Source organism: Abrus precatorius, unplaced genomic scaffold (assembly GCF_003935025.1).
Source record: "Abrus precatorius isolate BTA unplaced genomic scaffold, Abrus_2018 Scaffold5, whole genome shotgun sequence".
In the NCBI taxonomy this organism is placed as follows: Eukaryota; Viridiplantae; Streptophyta; class Magnoliopsida; order Fabales; family Fabaceae; genus Abrus; species Abrus precatorius.
Genome location: NW_020874395.1, coordinates 4,608,803 through 4,630,964, shown reverse-complemented (window position 1 = coordinate 4,630,964; position 22,162 = coordinate 4,608,803). Strand labels below are relative to the sequence as shown.

The 22,162-nt window shown below is 23.3% G+C and overlaps 1 protein-coding gene across 1 annotated transcript; it reads left to right on the top strand.

The window, feature by feature from the left end:
- Positions 1 to 8,635: 8,635 nt before the first annotated feature.
- Positions 8,636 to 9,182, top strand: LOC113868085. Its single transcript, XM_027503650.1, has one exon. It carries the CDS (start codon positions 8,706 to 8,708, stop codon positions 9,108 to 9,110), a length of 405 nt encoding a protein of 134 aa, XP_027359451.1. The 5' UTR covers positions 8,636 to 8,705; the 3' UTR covers positions 9,111 to 9,182.
- Positions 9,183 to 22,162: the final 12,980 nt, after the last annotated feature.

The following is a 22,162-nucleotide window of genomic DNA, read 5'->3' as shown; positions in this document are numbered from 1 at the left end:
GCTAAGAAGGACCCTAATGATTGTGAACTAAACCCTCACAGTTGGCCTATCCAAAGTTAAGCTGAGTTATTCCATCAATGTTGAGCTTGAATTGATCATTAATAGGAAGAAGCCACCTCACAAAACTCTTAGGCACCATATTACCAAAAAAATAATGTTGGTTACTCCTGTCACAAAACAACATGTAGTCAAAATCATAAACAATTTTATGCAGTAAAGTTTCATCGGATAAAAGAGAGTTATAAAAGATAACACAATTCCTTTTTTTTCAAAGATTCCAGCTAACTACACCAAACAATTTGCTCTACGGAAGAAACAATGAAAAATTATGTTTGAACAAATTGATATCCAACTAATTTTGAAGGCCATAACTGAAAAAAGAAGACCATTTGTTAGGGGAAATAAAATGGTTCTAGATTTGGGATGCGCAACCACAATTCCTGAGAACATAAATTAATGACTAAGGGGCCAAATTACACCTAGGACACAAGGAAGAAATAGACATTTCATGACTATATCTTTATTTATTAGTTAACAATTTATTATGAGCAACTTTTCAAAGAAAAACATTTATTTTAAAGAGTCTTCCCAATCCCAAATTAACCTAAAATTAGGATTATTATTTTGCCTATTCTGATTCTAAGAAAAAATAAAATTATAAGTAATTTTATTGAGAACATACCATTATTTGATAGAGTCCAAAAAAAATGGTCTTCATCAAGAAATAATATGTATTATTTTTAAATATCTTACAAACAAATACTTATATTACACCTACAAAATATTTCAATAATTAGTAAATTGTAAGATTTTATTTTAACTTTAAAAATTTAATTTTAATATTATTAAAATATGTTAAATAAATATATTATATATTACAAGAGATATAAAATAATAAAAAATTTATATTGAATTAAAATTACTTTTAAGAAAAATAATACTTAGAGAATATGATAGAATTTATTTTTTCATAATTTTATACTATATTTAATATTTTAAAATATAGTATGCATATTCTTTATTGTGGTTAAAAACATTAATAATGAACCTTTTAGTAAATTATGACTAAAAATTAAAACATATGTTATATTTGATTATAAAATATATTTTAAATGTAATTTACAAGTTATTTGAGCAACTTAAAAAGACATATTTAATCAATATGCTAAAAATAACAATTATAATATCATTAAAGTATATTTAATATTTATTAAATATCTTTTAATATAAAATTTTAATCAACTTTACATATCGATAATCATATACGTAAAAATATTTGTATCATAATAAAAACTGAAAAAATTTACTGAATAAAAAATGTTAATATTTGAACAAAAAATTAAAAATGAGAAAATTATGAATATTTGTTTAAAAAATTATAATAATAGATAATAACTTACATAAATTAATAGAAATTAAAAGTTCAATTAATATTTTATTTATTATTTTATATAATATATGATTATTTATTTTAATTTATAGAGTAGTTAATATCTTATTTAACGTTACTATAGTGAAATAAATTTTACATGTAAATTAGTAAAAGAAACATTTTTTTATAACAAACTACTTATTTTATAAGTAGTACTCAATATTTTTTATAGCAACCTTCGTATTTGAATTTGTAGGCGTAAAAGAAATATTATCTTATAACGAAGACAAGAGATATAATATAAATCAACTTTTAATAATATATTATTTATATTCACAATACAAAAAATAATACTATATATGAATTTTTAATTAAAAAAGTTGAAGTGTTAAGATATTAGAATTTAGTTTTTAATGTTAACTTCTATCATGTTAAGTGTTAAGTTTGTTGATGAAGAATCAACTCAATACTACCACGTCATTTAATTTTTTTAATATTTTAGATTTAATTATGTATTTGATTCCTATAAATATAACACGTTTTGTGATAAGTTCTTATAAAAAAAATTGTCAATATTTAATTCTTAAAACATTAAAATGTTAGAATTTATTTTTTATTGTCAATCCCTTCTTATTAAGTGATGAGTTGGTTAACGAAACTAGAGAATAAATAATGGTGTCAAAGTGTGGGGTGAGATTGGGGATAAGATTGAAATTGAGAGCAAAAGATAGGGTAAGGCGAGAGTAAAGGGAGGGGACTGGGAATGGAGGGAGTGAGGATCAAGGGAGGGGAGAGTGAGGGGTTGGGGTGGTAGGGTGAGGGACCGAGGAGAAGTGTGGGGTAAGAAAAAAAGGAGTGTGAAGTTGAAAGAAAGAAGAAATAGATGACTTAGTTGTAAATATTTAAAATATATTTATATACTTATTTATTTTAAATAAAAAATATTAAAAATTTAAATAATATGATGTGAGAGTAATGAGTTAGCTCTCAATTAGTAAATAAATCATAAAAAATTTATGTATAACTTATATTATCTTACATTTTTTAACATCAAATTTTGAATAAAAATATATACTTTAATACTTTTCATAAATTAAAATACCTTATCGTACTTACCATACTATTTTGCAATAATTTACTATATGAATATAATATTTTTTTATCTTTTATGTTGTTTATCATAAAATTCATATATAGTTATATTATCCTATATTTTAAATGTTATAATTTTATAAAAATAAATTTAATTTTGAAATAAATTCTCTTTTACTAAAACTTAAATGAATAATTTTTTTCATAATTTTTATATAGAATTATGTGATTTTGAGTTCACTATTGTATCGAGAGAACTAAACTTACTTAATTAAAATAATTTTTAAAATTTTTCTCCTTTTTATAATATCTATCAATATTTTTAATTTTTTTAAAAAAGGTAAAGATAGCAAAAATTATTGATTAGAGATTAAATAGATATTTTCAAAATTATAATGAAGTTGCACACTTAATTTAAAATAACTATTATTTAACATTACAAAGTGCTAATATCTTCACATATATAAATTTATACCAAACTTATTCTTTATTTCAAAGATTATATTGCTTTTCATACAAATTTCTAAGGTTTTATTTTAATAAATTTTAGTAGTGATTCTTCTTATTTTTAAAAAAATAAATAAATGATATTTAGTAACATTTTATTCATATTTTATATATAATACATAATTGTGTATTTTAAGTTATAATGTAGTTAATATTTTATTTAATGTCTAATTACTTAATAAAAATTTATCTTATTCTTGTCGGTGTTTGTTAAGATATTAATAAAATTTGTAAGAATTTTATTTAAAACTCTACTGTGTTTTTATTAGAAAAGGTTCTAAAAGTCAAATATAATTGGGAAAGAAAGTGTAGTCCTGATTGAAAAAAACAACTCAATTTGTTTCATATTTAGAGAAAGATTTGTAAAGCTTGAAATTATACTTTATAATGTTTTGTTTTGGGTCATTAGGAATGGTTTAACTATTAAATTTTAGGAAGCCTTTTAAATTCTTAGTTGTCGTAATCTTAATGATTCCTACCGATATTGTTGAAGGCTTGCTTTAGTGTAAGGGTGTGGGATTGAGACAAAATTAATTATTTTCTTTCTTTGGTTATTTGTGATTTTATAGTTAATATTATTTCTTCTTATATTAAAGTTAATGCAGATTCAATTAGCAGTAAACTTTGATAAATCTTTTAACCAACATGATATATTTAGTTTTATCTATAAATGACTAGGTTCTCAAAAGATAAAAAAAATATTTTTATGGCAAGTGACCCATGGTGTAGATTTCATGAAAAAATAAAACTTTAAAAAATGTCTAACTATTGTAATTTAGACTCTAAATTTGTATTGCTTCTAAATTATGGAATTATTTTAATTAGTAATAAGAATAGGAGTAAATTTTATAGTTAGGTCCTTAGCAGATTATTGGTTTTTAATAGCAACTAAATAAATTAAATGGTTTGGATAATTACAATGTTTTATTTAGTATTGAAGTTTGGTTCGTTGGAACAATAGAAATTCTAAATTTTTTTAAAAGCAAGTTGAAAATTTATGTCTCTAGTTAACCATATAAAAGGTTATGCAAAATATGTTACAATAAATTTTGTTGCGTCTAAAAGTTATATTCTCAACTATGTTAGATAGAAATCTATTATCTTTTGAAATCTGCCTCTTAAAAATAGGTTAAAGTTTAATGTGGATAGTTTCATATTATGAAGAAATATCTAGGTATTTGATGGGTTTGGTTTACAATGAGTACAGTGATTTGTGGCTAGTTTTTATAATTTTGATCCTAATAATATTATTCATGTAATTTATATTTTGATATTATTTTTATGATAAATTTTATTATAATTTAATAAATAATAATTATATTTTTAAAGTATTTTTATATTTAAAATATACAAATTAATTGATTTTAAATAAAATAATTTAATAATATTATAAACAAATGCATAATAATTATTAATTACTCTTCAAAATAAGTGAATAATTTACTTCTAACCTTTGACTCTAACCCGCCATTTTTTATATGTTGAAGTTTAAAAGAAAAGTAAATCCTTTGAACATGAGACTTAAAAAAATAATGAGTTATATAGTAGGCTAAGTAGAGTGAGTTATGAGCTTCAACCCATTTTGATAATTGAGCTTTGGCATCTTAAGTTAACCAAGACTTTTCATTTTAAATATATATATATATATATATGCAAAAATAATTTTTAAATTAATTGTTTATTTGATTAATTCTAATATTAAGAAGTGTAATAAATTAGAACTTTTAATTTATAAAACTCACAGTCACATTTAAGCTTATAGAGTTATTAATTTATATTATATGCACAAAGAAAGTAATAAATATGTTAATTTATTAGTATGTATAGTCCTTAAAAAAGCTAAGGAGGTGGACAGTATTCATCAACTCTTCTCTTAATATAATTTCTATGATTAGAAATTATGTTTATCGAATTGGTTTACTTAAGATTAGTTTTATAATTCATTTCATTTGTTGGACTTTTCAGCTTCATTAGAAATTATGTATAATGATTCAACTAACACATTAATCTAAAGTGCTACACTTTCTTTAATTTCTGCAAAGTAAATCTTGGCGCACCTCAACAATTAAAGCAACATTAAATTGACAGTTTAATTAGAAAGAAGAAACAGAAGAAACAACCGACAGTGATGTAAAAGCACCACCACCCCATTGACTATGTAATTTGCCTCCAGACAACAATTTAGTTGCTCAGACATGTCAAGATAGTGGTCACCTACAAAACTCCTTATTATTTTATATTTTTTTTCAACTTATCTCTTAATAATAAAAGCCAGCTGTACAAAAATATTGAATAAATTTTGGTAATTTATAAAAAAGTTGTTTTTAAGTAGCATCTAGCTTCTTAAAAGTTATAATTATTGTTATTTTAATTTGATCTTTAACATTTAAAATGATTTACACTTACACAAAATGATCTTAATACCCTTTTTTTATTAGTTTAACAATTTTGAACTAGCTTTACAAATAGTTTTACCAAATAATTTTAATTTTGATATTAAAAAACAGAAAAGAAAGAAAGAAACGTTTAAAGCACCAAGGCTATGTGTGTTCTGTATCAAGCATTGCATAAAGGAGATTCATTGTATGGGGAAAATTCTATAATGAAAGAATAAATAGTTATAAAGCAAAAATATAAAAAGAAATGTGACTTGGATTCTCTTTAGTATTGGAATGAAATGCAAGATGCATGTGCTGCTCATATCATAACTTTTTCAAATCACTAAGATGTATTTGTTTTATTATAGAATACAATTAGTTTTAAAGATCAAAATTTAACTACTTTAAAAAATTATCATTCCCTTAGTATACCTTTGCTCTGTTTGATTAGGCCCAAAATTTAGTGAATAAAAAATAAATTTAGAGAAACAAGCCATCTTTCAGTAGTTTGGTTAAAGAAAAATAATAGTATTATTAAATAAATATTTTTATTTATATAAAAGAAAATGAGAAAGTGAACAAATTTATTAAGTGATAATTTTTTAATTTAATTTTAGTGTAACATTGTGAAATCAATAAGAATAATTCATAAATATATTTTTATATTAATTATTATAAAAATGAATAATTCTTTTTACAAGACAATCTACGATTAAATATTAGTGTAAAACGTAATATTATACGATCGATATATTTAAATTAAATAAAAAGAATTTAATTTAATATAATATTAGTATAATATTAAGTAACTAAATTGTATTATAAATATACTTTTTATATTAATTATTATGATGATTAATATTCTTTGCTTTTTTTTAAATGATCTTTTAAAATCAATAAAGTTATTTCTTTATAATTAAAACTCTATGCATTGAACCGCCATGAAAATTAAATATATTATTATTATTATTATTATTATTATTATTATTATTATTTCAAATAAAGAGCAATAAGAAGTGAGTTTCTTACTTAAAAATATTAATTGAAAAACAAATTCTTAAAATAGGCATGGGTTAAAAATATTCTTTTATCTTGAGACTTTTTTACTGTGCCAGTAATTTATAATATTTATTTTATCATTATTAAAAAAATAATATCACATTTATAAAGACTATGCTTATTTTTTATTAGTGAATAAATTAATTAGATAATATTATTGTTGTATCATATTTTTTATGTCCAAGAAGGTGTGGAATGAGTTCACGTGCAATTTTAGTGTGAACTGGGGCAGTTAATCTCACTCAAATAAAAGTGTAAAAATATAACTGGACGGCGCAGTTATAGAGAATCCTAGTTCATGAGATTACAAGGGATAGTGTAATATTTTTGTTGATATGACAAAAAATTTTAATAAATAATTTTAAGTTATACTTATTTTAAAAATTTATTTTTAATAAAAAAGACGTAAAAAGTTATTTCAAATAAGATAAAAGTAATTAGGGTAAACTAAATTAAACAAAATAGGATAGGACAAGTGTAAATCTTAGCTTTTTAATTATATTTTTTAACAAAATTTTGAAAGAGAAGATGGTACTCGTCTTCAGTTTTAAGATTAATTTGAATATCCTAAAATATTTAAAATTTATTAATATATTTATTATGTTAAAATATTAAAATTAAATACTATTATTAATTATTTAAATTTAATTATAAAAGTTGAGATTAATATTGTTCTTAAATAGATGATAAAGGCTTCAAATTTGTCCGCTGCTACCATAGAGAGATAAGATTGTTTCCTTTTTTGTTGACTAAGCAGAAGTTTAGAAAATTTTTATTTTTAGAAATGATTATTTATTTTAAAAAATAAAACTAAGTAAGTATTTTTAAAATAATTTAAAACAAATATGTGATAAATAAATTAATTCTAAAAATTAATACAATATTTGTAAGCATAATTAACCAAAAAAATAAGATTTAATATATACTAAAATAAGCATAAAATTTACACAAAATATATAAACATGTAATAAATAATAAAATAAATATAAACATTTAATAAATTGTATATATGAACTAACACATTAATCAGGCAAACATTACATTTACTCCCAATATTTGGGTGGGACAGAGATGATATAACGTTCGGACTCTAATGGATGCATATATTGTGACAAAAAAAGAGAAATTGACTGGAAAATGATAATAATAACAAATATAACGAGGGATATAATAAAAATACAAATATAAAATGGATATAAATATTAAAATATAGAAATCATGGTAAAATAAGACTAAATTTGAAAAAAAAAAAAAAAGGTTAAACAAATTTTCAGTGATTATTACTCAGGAATTAACTTTAATTTTTTTTTAATTTAGGAAAACGAATTTTTTTGTAAGATAATTTTTTTAAAGTAAAATTATCTATAATATAGTTAAGTTAGTTTTTTAAAGTAAAATACATATATAAGCATAGACTTACAAATGAAAAATAGAATAAAAATTATTTATTAAAAAAATTGCTATCAAATGAAAAATTTAAATCTAAAATATTATTTTAAAAATTAGATCTATATCATCTAAATCATCTATCAGTCAAATTTAACTTTAATAATGAAATTCAAGAGTGAAACAAAATTGTAATAAAAATAATATTCCTTTTTACTTAACTAAATTTTTAATCTTTAAAAAATTGAAATTTTTTATTTTAATTTTTTTGAAATGAGTCAGTCCTTTATAATATATTTGTTTGCAAATGTTATATTATTATTTTTCATCTCTTCAACTATCATTAATTTCTTATTCAACTCCTGTAAATGGAAATTTAATAATATTTAAAACTTTAAATAAAATAATAATAACAAAAATATTTTTATAGTAAAATATATTTTGAGTAATTTATTTTTAAAAAATTATAATTTAAAACTTAATGAAGGTTTTTTATTAAAATTTTAATTTTATCTAAAAATTTGAGCATTTTTAAATTAGAGACTGAGATATAAAAAATAAAATTATTTTGTTTTTTCCAATACCAAAATTACTCAAATTAAATTTAAGGCGATCAAAATGAATCCTGCTATCACTAGCTTAAAAAAAATTATAAATAATTAATAGAGTTTCAATAAAAATCATAAGATATTTTTTTATCAAATAAATCAAGCCCACAGTGGTGAATGCCTCTTACGTTCTTGCATTGATCATTTAATTAAAATTATTTATTATTAAAATCCCCAACCATTTTATAAACGAGTCTTCTTCTCGGTCACCTTTTGGTTTCTCCTCCTTCAAACCAAAATGGAACCATTCACACTCTCTCTCTAACATCGCTCTCTCTCTCTCTCTTCCAATTCCACTAAAAAATGCCAAAGCTTCAGAGTTTCAAGCTCCTCGCCTCCCACTGCGCCACCACCCAAAGCCCCACCGCAAGCCCCGTCATCCGCCGCCGACGTCGCCGCCGCAAGACCCTCCGCATGCTCCTCCACCATGATCCTCCCCAAACCACCGACAACGTCAGAGTCCGCCAAAAACTCAAGGATTTGCTCCTCTCCTCGCCGTCACCACCGCCGCCGCCGATCAAAAACCGGCTAGAGCACGAGGAACTGCTCCCCGCCGCCCCTGCCTCCGCCGGCCTTGGCTTACGGTTCCGAACCGGCTCGACTTTCCGTCGCGGTGGCGCCGCGGCGCTCGGACCGGTGTCGTCAGCGTTCCGGCATAGACTATTGAGAAGAGCGTGGAGACCCGTGCTTCTCTCCATCCCCGAGTAGTTACTATTATTATTTACTGTTAAATTATTAGTTCTTAAGTTTTTATTTATTAATTAATTTGTTATTATTAGGGCACCTAAAACATATTACTTATCAGTCATTATATATCACATTTCTTTTTAAGCTTTTTTTTAATCTAATTCCCTGTACGTGTAATTATTTTTAATTTTTTACATTGTCATCGTTGTTAGTTGTCATTGTAATATTGTGGAATTGTGTGAACCTACGTGATGATGATTCTCGCATAAAAAAGTTAAAAATATAAATTAAATTTTTTTAAAATATACTGTAACTTTTTTATTTGTTGATAAAAAGTGCCTCATAACATGTGTATTTTTATCTGAATTACTTTTTGGTACAATTCAATCATGCCCTTGTTAATTAAAAATATTTTAATTTATCAAGTTGTATGTTTGTACGATCCATTACAAGGATACATGGATTCGTACATTAGTTATGCGAACACAATTCGTACGTTAGAAACCTTGTGGCTCCTCACAGAACTCTCGCCAATGGGAAAAGTGAAACCAAGACAAAAATGAATGGGTTTGTAAAATGATGATGTAGAGCATAACGTTGGCATGCAATCATGCTAGCTTGCTGTAGAAATGTAGAGTAACGGGCAGTGGATGGGGAGGCATGAGTAGAATTGGCTTGTTTATTATCATTGTGTTTATACTTTTAAATTGCCAATTTATCATTCTCTTTGAAACTATTTTTGAGAAAAGTATTTTTTAAGACTTAATCAACACATATTTAACATTATTTTTTCTAAGTATACAAAAATAAAAAATAGGTAAAGGAAACAGAGCCTTAGATGAAAATATAAGATGGGGTACTTAGTTTAAAGTTCAGTAAAATTAATTTTGTTAAAATTGACTTTGAACTATTGAGTTAAATGTAAATTTTCTGCATGTGTTTTTTGAGTTTGGTAACTTCTTTTATCTTCAAATGGTACATAGTCGATTTTCTCTGAAAATTTGTGAAAAAAAAAATCTAAGCAAATATTTTAGGAGTGTTTAAAAAAACTTATGAAAAATAATTTAAAGCTATTGCAAGATCTTTTTAGCTTATTCTAAGAAAAATTACAATCAAGCTGAGTCTCTAAGAATAGTAGCTTAGTGCGATCAAAAGATTATAGCAAGAAACGAGTTTCTAGCCAATGAATACTTTCTAGAGTCTCTGGTTTAAGGGTTTCTTTTGTTTTTTGTCTTCTCTTTTTTTTAATGTTTGGTTTAAGGGTATGAGTACTTAGTAGGGTAAGCCTTTGATATATTGGGCTTTGGATGTTCCCTCAGTGTAAAATTGGCATTGGAATCCTTGGGCCTTGCCAATGTTTGGGTGCATAGTAGCTTGGACCTTTATGAATTGATCTAAAACATTATCTTGACACCAATGTCTTATTTGTTATGATCTTCTTTGCTATTAGTTGATGGGCAGAGAACATTTATGAAATAAAGGGACTAATATGTTAATCGGATAATTTAAAAAAAAAGAAAAATAATGGATATTTTTAGTTGATGCGACACAATTTAATTTACAGGGACAAGAATAAGGACAAGGAGAGGGGACATGGTATTTCAGTCCAAAACAATGAATGCTAAAATTGACCCTTGTATAAATCATTATCTATAGTGCTTTTAAACAATTGGTCAGCAACTTCAACAGATCACAAAATTTTATAGATCAAGGAGATGAAAACTCTAACACTCAAATTCGTCTTGAATGAAAACTTTCTTGTGATTTACATTGATCATTTTAGACTTAAGAATACAATGGAGCTCCCTGAAGTAACTAACAATGTTCAACTAAAGAAAAGTATTTATAAATCTTATAAATATCTTCTCATTTGATAATAATGTTTGCTTAATGATACCATGTATAAAAATTAATGTCTAATGGATAGGGGTGCAGAGGAAATTAGCCTATCTTGTCTTATGTTTTAAAAGTGAGCTACAAAATTTAACCTAATTCATTTGAAAGTGAGTTGTTAGATTAGTGCGAACCTGTCAAAGATTAAAAAAATTAAAAATAAAATGAGTTGAATAATAATAATAATAATTAATAGTTAACAAATAAATTATTAAAAAAACAAGTTGGTGAGTTGACAAATATGGAACCTTTGATCTTACTTAACACATTAGGCGAGTTAAACATACCAATCCGCCGCAACAACTCTACTTTATTACTTTTACTAATAAAATCTTAAAAGAGATTTTTATTCAAAAAGAATTTTGGAAAGAGCTTCATGATCATGTCTTAATAACTAAATTACCTTCAATAAAAGAATAATAGTTTTAAAAAAAATTTGTAAAAAGAGAAAAAATAAAGTGCATAAGACTAGTTGATGAAAACTAAAATGAGTAAAGGCTTGTTTGGATAAATTTGTAAATAAGTTATTGTAAGAGACAAAATAATATAAAAAATTAATAATTATATTTTCATAAATTAAAATTAACTTGTACTTCTTTATTTTTTAGAAGTTATTTTCGTTTAACTTCTCTAAAAGTTAAAAAAAAAGAGTTATTTTTAATTTATAGGAGAAGTTTTATTATTTTTTATATTATTTTTTTTCTTTTACAAATATTTATCCATAAATTCACCTAACTATATCTAAATGTTTTTTATCCATGGAATGAGTAAATTTTAAAGTTAACCTCAATGTTATTTAAGCATCTAAAAGTGAAATTTTTTTAAGAAAAATATTTATTATATTTAATATATAAAAGTGTAATAAAAACTTTTTCAATTATTATTATTTGTTGCTAAAACTTTACAGTTGAAGTTAATATTTTTCTTTTGAAAAATATTTTGTTAATTCTGAGTTTAAGCATTTTTAAAAAAAAATTGTTATTAAATCATTAAAAAATATTTATTATATTTAAAATACAAAAGAGAAGTAAGGAAACTACAAATGCACATTGGTGATCTAAGTTAGTGTGTTTGGAATTCGCAATATGTTGGTTCCCAATGATTTTGTATTACAAGTTGAGATAAGGTAACATGCTGATTAACAATCTTTTCCTTATTGTGATTGCCATTGCATGAAGATGAAACATTAAGGCCAATTTTATTTTTTATTTTTAATTATAAAATACAATTTAAAGAAGCAACACTTTCTATGTTAATGTGAAGAACAATATATAAAGACTATTTCAACTTAATTTGGGATTTAAAATACGAATATCAAAAGATATAATCGTGTTAAATATTAAAAAAATATCAAAAAAATAAATTTATCACCATCTCAATGAAGATGAACAAAACTTAACACGACACAAAACCAATATATGGTGAGTCTTAATCCAAAAACATGTTTAGAAAACCTACTTTAAAGAAAGAATAAAGGCTATTATACTTAAATGAAAATGTGTTTAATCAATCAAACAATCAAATAATGTTACATAAATTAAAAACATAAATGTTTATTATGTATGCATGCTAAATCACTAATGCTATGTTATCTATTTATGTCTTTGAATTGTATATCTATATAAGAGTTAGATGCAATTTTCAAAACAGGTAAAATTTGAATGTAACTATCACTAACATCAAGAGAATGCAACACAATCATGTCTAAATAGTGAGAACAGTGGGAAGAGTAATGTTATATCCAATTACAAGATATTCCTATCAATCACTTTATTACTTTATAAAAAAGTTAATCATTAAATATAAATATATTTAATGCTTTTTTATATAATAAATAAGAATTTTGTAATAAAAAAAAATGCTGTAGGAAGATATAAAAGATTTAGTTGGTGTAGAAAAAATTATTGTTTATTGTTTACGTCTCCTCTTTCTTTTTCCTTATCACGATTGCTCATGCATGGATTTAGATTCGTGGATTGACGATAAAGTTAAAATAGTAAATGCAACTTATTAATCAAGAGAACGATTTCAACAAATTGATTTTTTTATTAAATTTTTACATTTTGAAAGCCCAATAAACAATAATTTTTTACAAGTAATAACTATTTTTAAATACACACTGCATTTATATATTTTTGTCTTTTGATAACTTAAAATACTTTACTATTTATGAGATAGTTGATTTTTCATTAATTAATTACTATTTTTATTGTAAATATAAAATCATTAATTTGTTTCCTTTTTTAAAAAATTTATGAAAACAAACTTATAATTATTTAAAAGTTATTTGCATTATTTCGTTTATAAAATAGATAAAAAAATATAAATAAATGATATTCTTAAAATTATTATAAAATTAGCATCAAAAGTAAAAATAAAACTAAAAAATTCTTTTTTTAACTTTTAATTACTAATGTGACAATCATAAGTTTACCTTTTTTTGTCAAGGACATGAAGTGTCATTTATCATGACAAGACTTGTCCAGGTGCAGCAATCAATTATTTTTTTATTCTATTTCAAAATAAGGAATTTCTTTGAATTGAATTTAGAGTAAAAACACATCATTCTGGATAATTAACTTGCTAAATAAATTAATAATGTTCAATATTATTTTTAATAAAAATTTATTATTTATCAATTCTATTATATATTCTTTTAGATACGTTACAAGATATTACATTATGTTCTAATTAATGTTAATAACAATAGTGTTAATAAACATAATACTTTTAAAAGTCAAATTCATTTCATAGAAAGATTAAAAAATTGGAGAAAAATAAGTCAACAAAATGGATGAGATACATGAGTGCAAGAGCTAACAACATCAACATATATGTAATTTCTTCATCTGTAACATTTTTGAACTAACATTTTTATGTGAGAGTAGAAGAGGGAAATAGTTACTATATATAGTGAGAAATAGGAGTTATCAAAATCCTCTAAGAGATACCACAAAATTTCTTTATTAAATAACAAATTAGTATTAACTTAATTAGTGAAGTGGAGTAATATTTAGTTTCATTTATGACATATTATAAGTTTAAGTCTTTATTTACTTTTTTTGGAGTAGAATAAAGATTTTTTTTTATATTTTATATTTTTTAACCAATGAGTGTAAGTAGTAATTAATATTTATTTATAAGAATCTAAAAAGATAATCTCTTTACTTCTTAATGTCTATTGAGGATGAGTGCATTAATGATTGATTTAATTGCAATCAAGGTGGGAATTAAGAAGGAATTATGGGTTTGTTTAGGCAGAAAGAGGTCACATGAGATGCATCTCTTTCTTTTTCTCATTTCAATTCACCATTATCCGATCATACATCACCTGCACCTACTCATGACCCATGTAATCGACTTTGGTGAGTCCCACATCCCCATTAGTTCAATCAATTCAATATATTTGATTGTGTCATTTCACTTTAATCAATGCATCAAATTAAATATCTTATGGTTATACATCATCAGATTAATCAAATTCAAATTAGGGAATGTTTAGAATAATTTATAAAAAAATTATGGAACTAATTTATGATATTTTTTATTTTTTTTAACATTTACTCTAAGAGTTGAGTTTAAATATATAAGAGTGATGGATTTTTTTTAAAAGAACACATTTATTATATTAAAATCATAAAAAGTATAATATTTTTTTTAAAAATAAAATATTATTTTTTTAGATATTTAAACTCAACTTTAACGAATAAAGTTAATATTTTCTTTTGTTTTAATTATTTTATATGATTTATTGAAATACAGTTTTTAAATTTATTTTATCATCAAATCTTTACATTAAAAAAATATATTAAATGGGTGCTTAACTAATATATTTTTCTAAACGTACTCTTAAACCATCATTGTTATGCTAAAGAAAATACTACTTTTGTAACACAAATTTTTTTATAAGGTTTAATTACACTTCTAGTTTCTGTAATGTAGGTTATGTGTGATTTCAGTTATTCTACTATTAATTATTTATATTTGATTTTTTTAGTTTCAATAGTTTAAATTAAAATTTTCATCTTAAAATTTAATTCAAATGATAATAAAATTATAAAAATGTGATATATTATTAATTTATATTTTTAATGAAAATTATATAAAAAATCTTATATTTTCACATATTATTTATTCTTCATTTAAATAATATATATTACTAAGTTATATAAATTAATCATTTTTTATACTTCTATAGTATTTTTGTTAATTATGGGTCAAGATTTTAAAGTGAGAGACTTAATTTAAATAATTAAATATAATTTAACTTTTTTATTTAACTAATAATCATATATGAATGTTCTCTACAAAAATCATAAAACTATGGGCCGCAACCTCTCCATTTGGTGGTTTTGGCAAGTATGATTTTCCCCTTTTGTATATTGTTTAAGGTAATATCTTTTTTCTTATAACTAACAAAAATATGATATCAATTATTTTCTCTCAAATTTATAATATCATATTAGTTTAATTATGCATCTAAAATTTATAATTATTTTAATAGTGAAATTACATTATAAAGATGAAAAGCTAAAACCCATTATAAATTTATAATTAACACATTTTTATTTCCCCAAATTAAAAATGTGATTTGAAAGGGGAGGGTAGTTTTGTAAATTGAAAGTTTGAGGGTGTTTAAAAATGGGAAATTTTATGGTGCGACATTTGATTAAAAAATGAGAAAAGGGGCACGTGGACATGTCTATTTTCACATGGTGATTGATTTGTGAAGAAGAAAGCACAACCATGTTCATTTTTTCTTTTTGTTAAGGAAGAGTTTTCTATGGAATATAATCTTTCAATCCTTGTCCCATGCCTTCTTCCTTCTCTTCAATTTCCTTTGATTTCAAATAAGTGAATGTAATTAAATTTATATGCTTTTATGCTATTGAAACAGAGGACACCATCCATAACACAAGACACATCAAGTTTAATAATGGAGAAAATAAGATATCTATTGTCTAAGGTTTTGATTGGTTCATTTATCTATTTTTATAATTAATTTTGAACAATGGATGTCGACAGAATCGATTTTGAAATAATTTATATTGAAATGTTAATTTATATTTAAGAGTAATATTTTAAGAATAAGTTTTAAAAGATGCTTTTTTATGTATTAAAACAATTACTTTTACAAAATTTAGGTGTAGATATTTTTTTAAATATATTATAGATTTTACACATTAAAATAAATATGCTTTTCAAAATTAATTTAATATTCTGAATATTTAGTCAAATAACATAATTAATGTGCAATCTCAATTTTCAATGCCTGAAAAGTACTAGCTATATCCAAATAGAGATAAATATGGGTGATGTTAGGCTTTTATATAATACATGAGTTTTGACTTTTTTTAAACTATAAGGCTTAAGTTTAACTTATTTATATAATATTCTAAATATGATAAAGAGTATAAATTTATATGTAAGTAGGTAAAATTGAACATTTTAATAAACCAATAAATATATTATATTAAAATTAAAAAATTATAATAAAAATTTACATGTTATTGTTGTTGTAGATTTTGTACATTGTAATGAGTGTAGTTGTTTTCATCATCATTATTAATTTAAATAGTTACCTTATTAAATTAGAAAAAAAACACTTTTTAAGACTTTAATTATGTTTTTTTAACTAAATAACTTGCTTTATTTAATAGATAAACTTGATTTAGACTTGACATAGATTATGTCATAGGTGACCAACAAATGGCTTTACTTATTTCTACTCTATATCCAAATATCTAATATTCAATATCTAAGAGGACTTTTATTCTAAGCACACCCCTTTCCATTTTACATTATATATAATTATATTTTCCCATTCACAACCAAAAAATGAACGAAAATATTGCTTCAAAGTTGAATGTGATTATAACCTCAACCATGTTATGATGCAGAAAAAGTAAACGGATGTCGCTATCACGTTGTCATCAAACCGTGTTGCTAATGCCATGGACTTGGAGAGTTCGTATATTCATTTTATTTGAAAATTATATGATACTATTATTTTGCAAATAACACCGAAGTCTGTATATATAAATTTTTAATCTTAATTATTTATATATAATTATATCATTTAAATTTAAGTTCTCACGTAAAAATCATTCTGTGTACATAAAAAACTGAATTATAAATTTTAAGAGAATTATGCCACATGTCAATCAATTCACGTATTTAAGATTATAACTATTTTACTTTATTGAAAATTATAATAATATTTAATTTGTTAAAGTTATTAGTTTCACTTATTTTTTAATATTTATTTTTCAAGATCAAGTATATATATTGTTGGTGGGAATGAATTTAGCTAAAGATTGACAATTTTATTATAAGAATACGAGTTTTGTGATAATAAAGATAAAGATATATTGTTTTTTTTTGTATTGTAATATTTTTATAAATTTGTAGTTTAGGATATTTGAATGATTTAATATTAATATATATTTATTTACAAATTTGTATAAGACATTATTGAGATGAAATTCAATAAAAAAAGAAGAAATAAAATAGAACAGTAATGGTGTAATTTGTAGTATCATGAATAATTTAATTTCAAAAAAATCATATTTTCTTTGATATCGGTCTATTAAACGTTAATACTTGATTCTATTAGTATTATTTTTTAAAGTAGCTAGTGATAGAACTTTGAAAGCTTATTTATATTTGTAAATTGAATTAATAATTTTCTAATATGTATTATTAATTTTTTATGAAAATATGTATTAGAATATTCCTTTAAAAAAGTTTAATAAAACAAATTAATAATTTATATCAAATAAGAGATTGTTATAACTTAAATATCATATTAATTTTTGGCTTAATTATAATTTTTTGTTTCTATAAAATATAGATTGTTTTGTGATTAGTCCTTGCAAATATTTTTGTTAGGAAGTGATCCTTTTAAAATTAGTAATTTAGGAATTGGTCACTGTTGTTAACTCTTCTTCTGTTAAGTGCTGAGTTAGTTGACTGAGTGTCAGCTCAGCACTCTACGTGGCGCCACGTTATATCCTATATCATTTAAATTTTTTATTTTTTATTGATTAAAATAAATATTTGCTAAAAAGTCCATAAATATGTTTTATATATTTGCAAAAAAAGTTTCTTCTTCCTCTCCAAACTTCTTTCCCTCAATAACTACAACTCACTTCCAACCCACCCCAACCTCCACTCTCATTCCTTCCTCCAACTCCTCCCCCACCCTCACTCCCACTCTAAACCTCTACCTTCCTTACTCTAACCCCTCCCCACCTCTAGTCCAAACCTCCACCTTCCTCACCCCAACCCCAACCTCTATTCTCACCCCTTCCTTTAACCTCTCCCTCACCTACACTTCCCCCTTCTTCGACACCCTTCTCTTTTTCACATTCTTACTCCTTATGTCATTTATTTCTGATTCTCACATTTCTCCTACTTCTACCTACTCCCCCCTCTCACACCCATTTTCGTCACCCCTTTCTGTCATCCCTTCTCCTTCTCACATTCCTACCCATTTTAACATCTCCACTATCTAATTCCTTTTTGACCCCACGTCATATCTTTTCTCCTAAAAAATCTAACTTTGTTGATTTCTCATCGTGAGGTTTTGTTGTTGTTTAGGCTTCTGAGAAATGTTCCCAACATAAGAACCGCGCTTCTTTTGTATTGAACCGCCTTAGCTCTCTTATAACCCTCAAAGGTGTTTGATTCTTCACCATTTTGATTCATTCATTATTTGTTTCTATTACCACATTGCAATTCACTCTTGGAAAATGGTTGAACCATTTGAATTGGATGTTGATTTAGGGATTATGAGACTAGAGACATAGGTGGTTTACCACTTGACTAATTGAACTAGTTAATTTGGTCTATGGTTCCAAATATTGAATGTAATGTGTTAAGGGAGGAATGAGTTTTTTCCGCATACATGTTCATGATATACTTTACACTTAAATAAATAGTCATTTTACTTATATTATTAAGCAATGTTTTTGCTAATAGATATCATGTTATTTTCTTGAGTTAGTCAGGAAAACAGTGGATTGTGATGCTTATTTGCCGCCCTGAGGGCTTCTTCAGATACTTCCTCTCAAATCATACATAGAGGGTCGGATTGTGGTCCATAAATTGGACCTAATAACCCAAAATTTGCATTGGTCTCTTTATCCCTTCCTTTTCATTTCTTTCTTGTTTATCCATTCATAATAATCACCCTAATGTGGATTCAAACCTAATTGCAACTTAACTAGATATACTTATGGTCCTTCTAACAGGGAATGCAAGCTCTTTTGGATCTTATTTTTGCAGTTGAAGGCTCCATTTCGGAAGCTGCAAAATATCTTGAGTATTTGATATATTCTTTAAGTATGGCTTTTAGTTTTTGGGTGTTATTGAGCATGTGAAGCCTCATTAGTTACCATGATTCTTATATTTAAGATTAGTAAGCTTGGGATTGGGGTGAGGAAGGTGGAGGTTTGGAGTGGGGTGAGGGAGGGGTTGGAAGAAGGGATAAGAGTGGAGGTTGGGGTGGGTTGTCATTATTGAAGGAGAGAAGTTTGGAGAGAAAGAAAAAGCTTTTTTTTTTATAAATATATAAAACATGTTTATGGACTTTTTAATAAATATTTATTTTAATTAATAAAAAATTAAAAATGTAAATGACATGGCATATAACGTGACACCATGTGGAGTGCTGAACTGACTTTCCGTCATCCAGCTCAGTACTTAACAGAGGAGAAATTAATGGCATAAACTAATTCCTACATTACCAATTTTAAAAAATCACTTCTTAACAAAAATATTTAAAAAAACTAATTATAAAATGACTTATATTTATAGGAATAAAAAATATAATTAAACATTAAATTTTTAATAAAAAATTTATAACAATATTTTTTTTTCAGATAATAGTATCACAATTAAGAAGAAATATTTTTTTTTTCTAGAGAGGAGTTTCACTACAAAATTATAAATGTTGCGGTTGAAATCGTAATTATGGGGAAAAGATCAATCACTTGATCATTCCAACTAAGAAACTGTATATTTACTGTTTTTCAGCTTGATTGAATCAATTTCTTACGTACGACTATGAATATGATTGAAAAAGAATATATATATATATATATATATATATATATATATATATATATATATATATATATATATATATATATATATATATATATAAACTTTAGCGCTGTTACTCTTAGTTCTTCTACGGACAAATATATAAAGTGTATATGAGTATACTTATTTTTAAATTGCAATATAAGCGTACCAACTATTTTGAATTGAGGGAATGTTTGAATGAGAGATTAAATAGATAAAAAAAATTTGGTAAGAAATAAAATAAAAATAGAGTAAAAAATATATTGTATTCAGATTAATAGAAATAAGAGAGAAACATGTTTAAGAAAGTATTTAGTAAAAAAGAGAGTAAAAATATAATAAAGTTATATAATTTTTATAATAATAATATAAAATTAAATTCAATTAAAAAATTTCAAACTTTTTAATATATGATTTTATTATTCAAATTACGGCTAATGAGGAAAGAAAAAATATTTGTGATATTATTTTTTTTCTTTTTTTAACTAAAATATAAAACATTCAAACAAGTAAAAAAATATATTTTAATATAAACTCACTAAAAATTAAGTTTTTCCCTGAAATTCACTTCATTTAAATAAAGTTGTGTTTATAAATAGATATATTTTTAGTTTTTATAAAATTATTTTTTTGCTAATGTTTTCATAAAATTATTAAAATTTTATTTATAGTTCTTAATATTTTTCTGTTTTAGTTTTTAGTTGATATAAAATATTTAAAATTAGTCTATACTATTATTTAATTTTTGTTATTTGTTGATTTAACTAAGATAACTTTACGTTATTATACTGTTAAAAAATATTAAATATGTTTTCAATCTTTGTAAAATTATCAAATTTTACTTTTAATTTTTAGTTTTTTTAGTTTTAGTCTCTATTTAATTTAATTATAAATTATTACTATATATAATTTTTAAAATTATATATAAAAAATATTTAAATTAAATTAACAAACCTTCTTAAAAAGACATATATTCAATAATTCAATATAATAAAAAAATTTAAATATTATCATCATGATACACATTTATATTATTTTTTTATAGGTAGCACTACTGTTATTTCCTTTGCATCCAATACAGATACAATAGCATATACAATTAAGCATGCAATATATTTTAGAGAACATATAAAAAAGTATTATTTTTAAGTAATAATTATGAAAAGACATTAAAGCTTGTTTGAAAGTTATTTTAAAAGAAAAAAAAGAGAAAAAAACTTATTTAATCATAATTTTTGTTTAAAGATTTTCAAATAAAAAGAAATTTTTTTATAAATTCTTCTAAACTCGTATTTTTAATTTTTTTATTTGTATAATTTTTTATTAATTCTTTTTATCTTATTTTATCTTCTAAATTATTTTTCCCTTTAAATTTTATATTTTAAAATTATTTTAATATAAAATATTTTGTATCAACCATCTTTTATCTCCTCTTCTCTTTTTTTTTTAAAAATTTTCTTTTCATTTTTTTTTCAAATTTTCAAACAAAATCTAAAAGACATAAATTAAAGTATTTTTAGTTATATCACATACTAAAATAAAATATTAATTGACTCATGTAAAATTAATGTTCTGGTTTTATAATTTTTTTTCTTTATTAAAAAGAAAATTAACGTTATAAATAAATAATTTATTAATAGTTATTGATAATAGTTAACTTCAAAGACTAACATGAAATATTATAATTTATAATTTTAATGAAAAATTTAATCTTTAATATTATTACTATTTTTGCATGTTGAAGTATATATTTTAATTGATAAGTAAGACTTAAATAAAAAATGTAAATTATTTAAAATAAATTTTATATGTTTTTATAAAATTTTTGAGTTTAATTTTAATGTAATATTAGTATAAAATTTTGAGTTTTATTAACTTTAACTTTTAAAGTTGAATTTAAGTCTCTACAAATAAAAAAAATTTATAAAAAAATTACACAGTTATTATATTAAAGTTATAAAAATATAATAAATATTTTTTTAATATAAAATTTTATTATTATCTGCTGCTTATCCTCTGTTTTAAGTGCTGAGTTTAATAAAATTTTAAATTTTTTATATCATCAATTAATTATTAGAATAAATTACAGA

Coding starts and splice junctions, on each gene's coding strand:
- LOC113868085 (XM_027503650.1), top strand. CDS start 8,706: ATGCCAAAGCTTCAGAGTTTCAAGCTCCTCGCCTCCCACTGCGCCACC.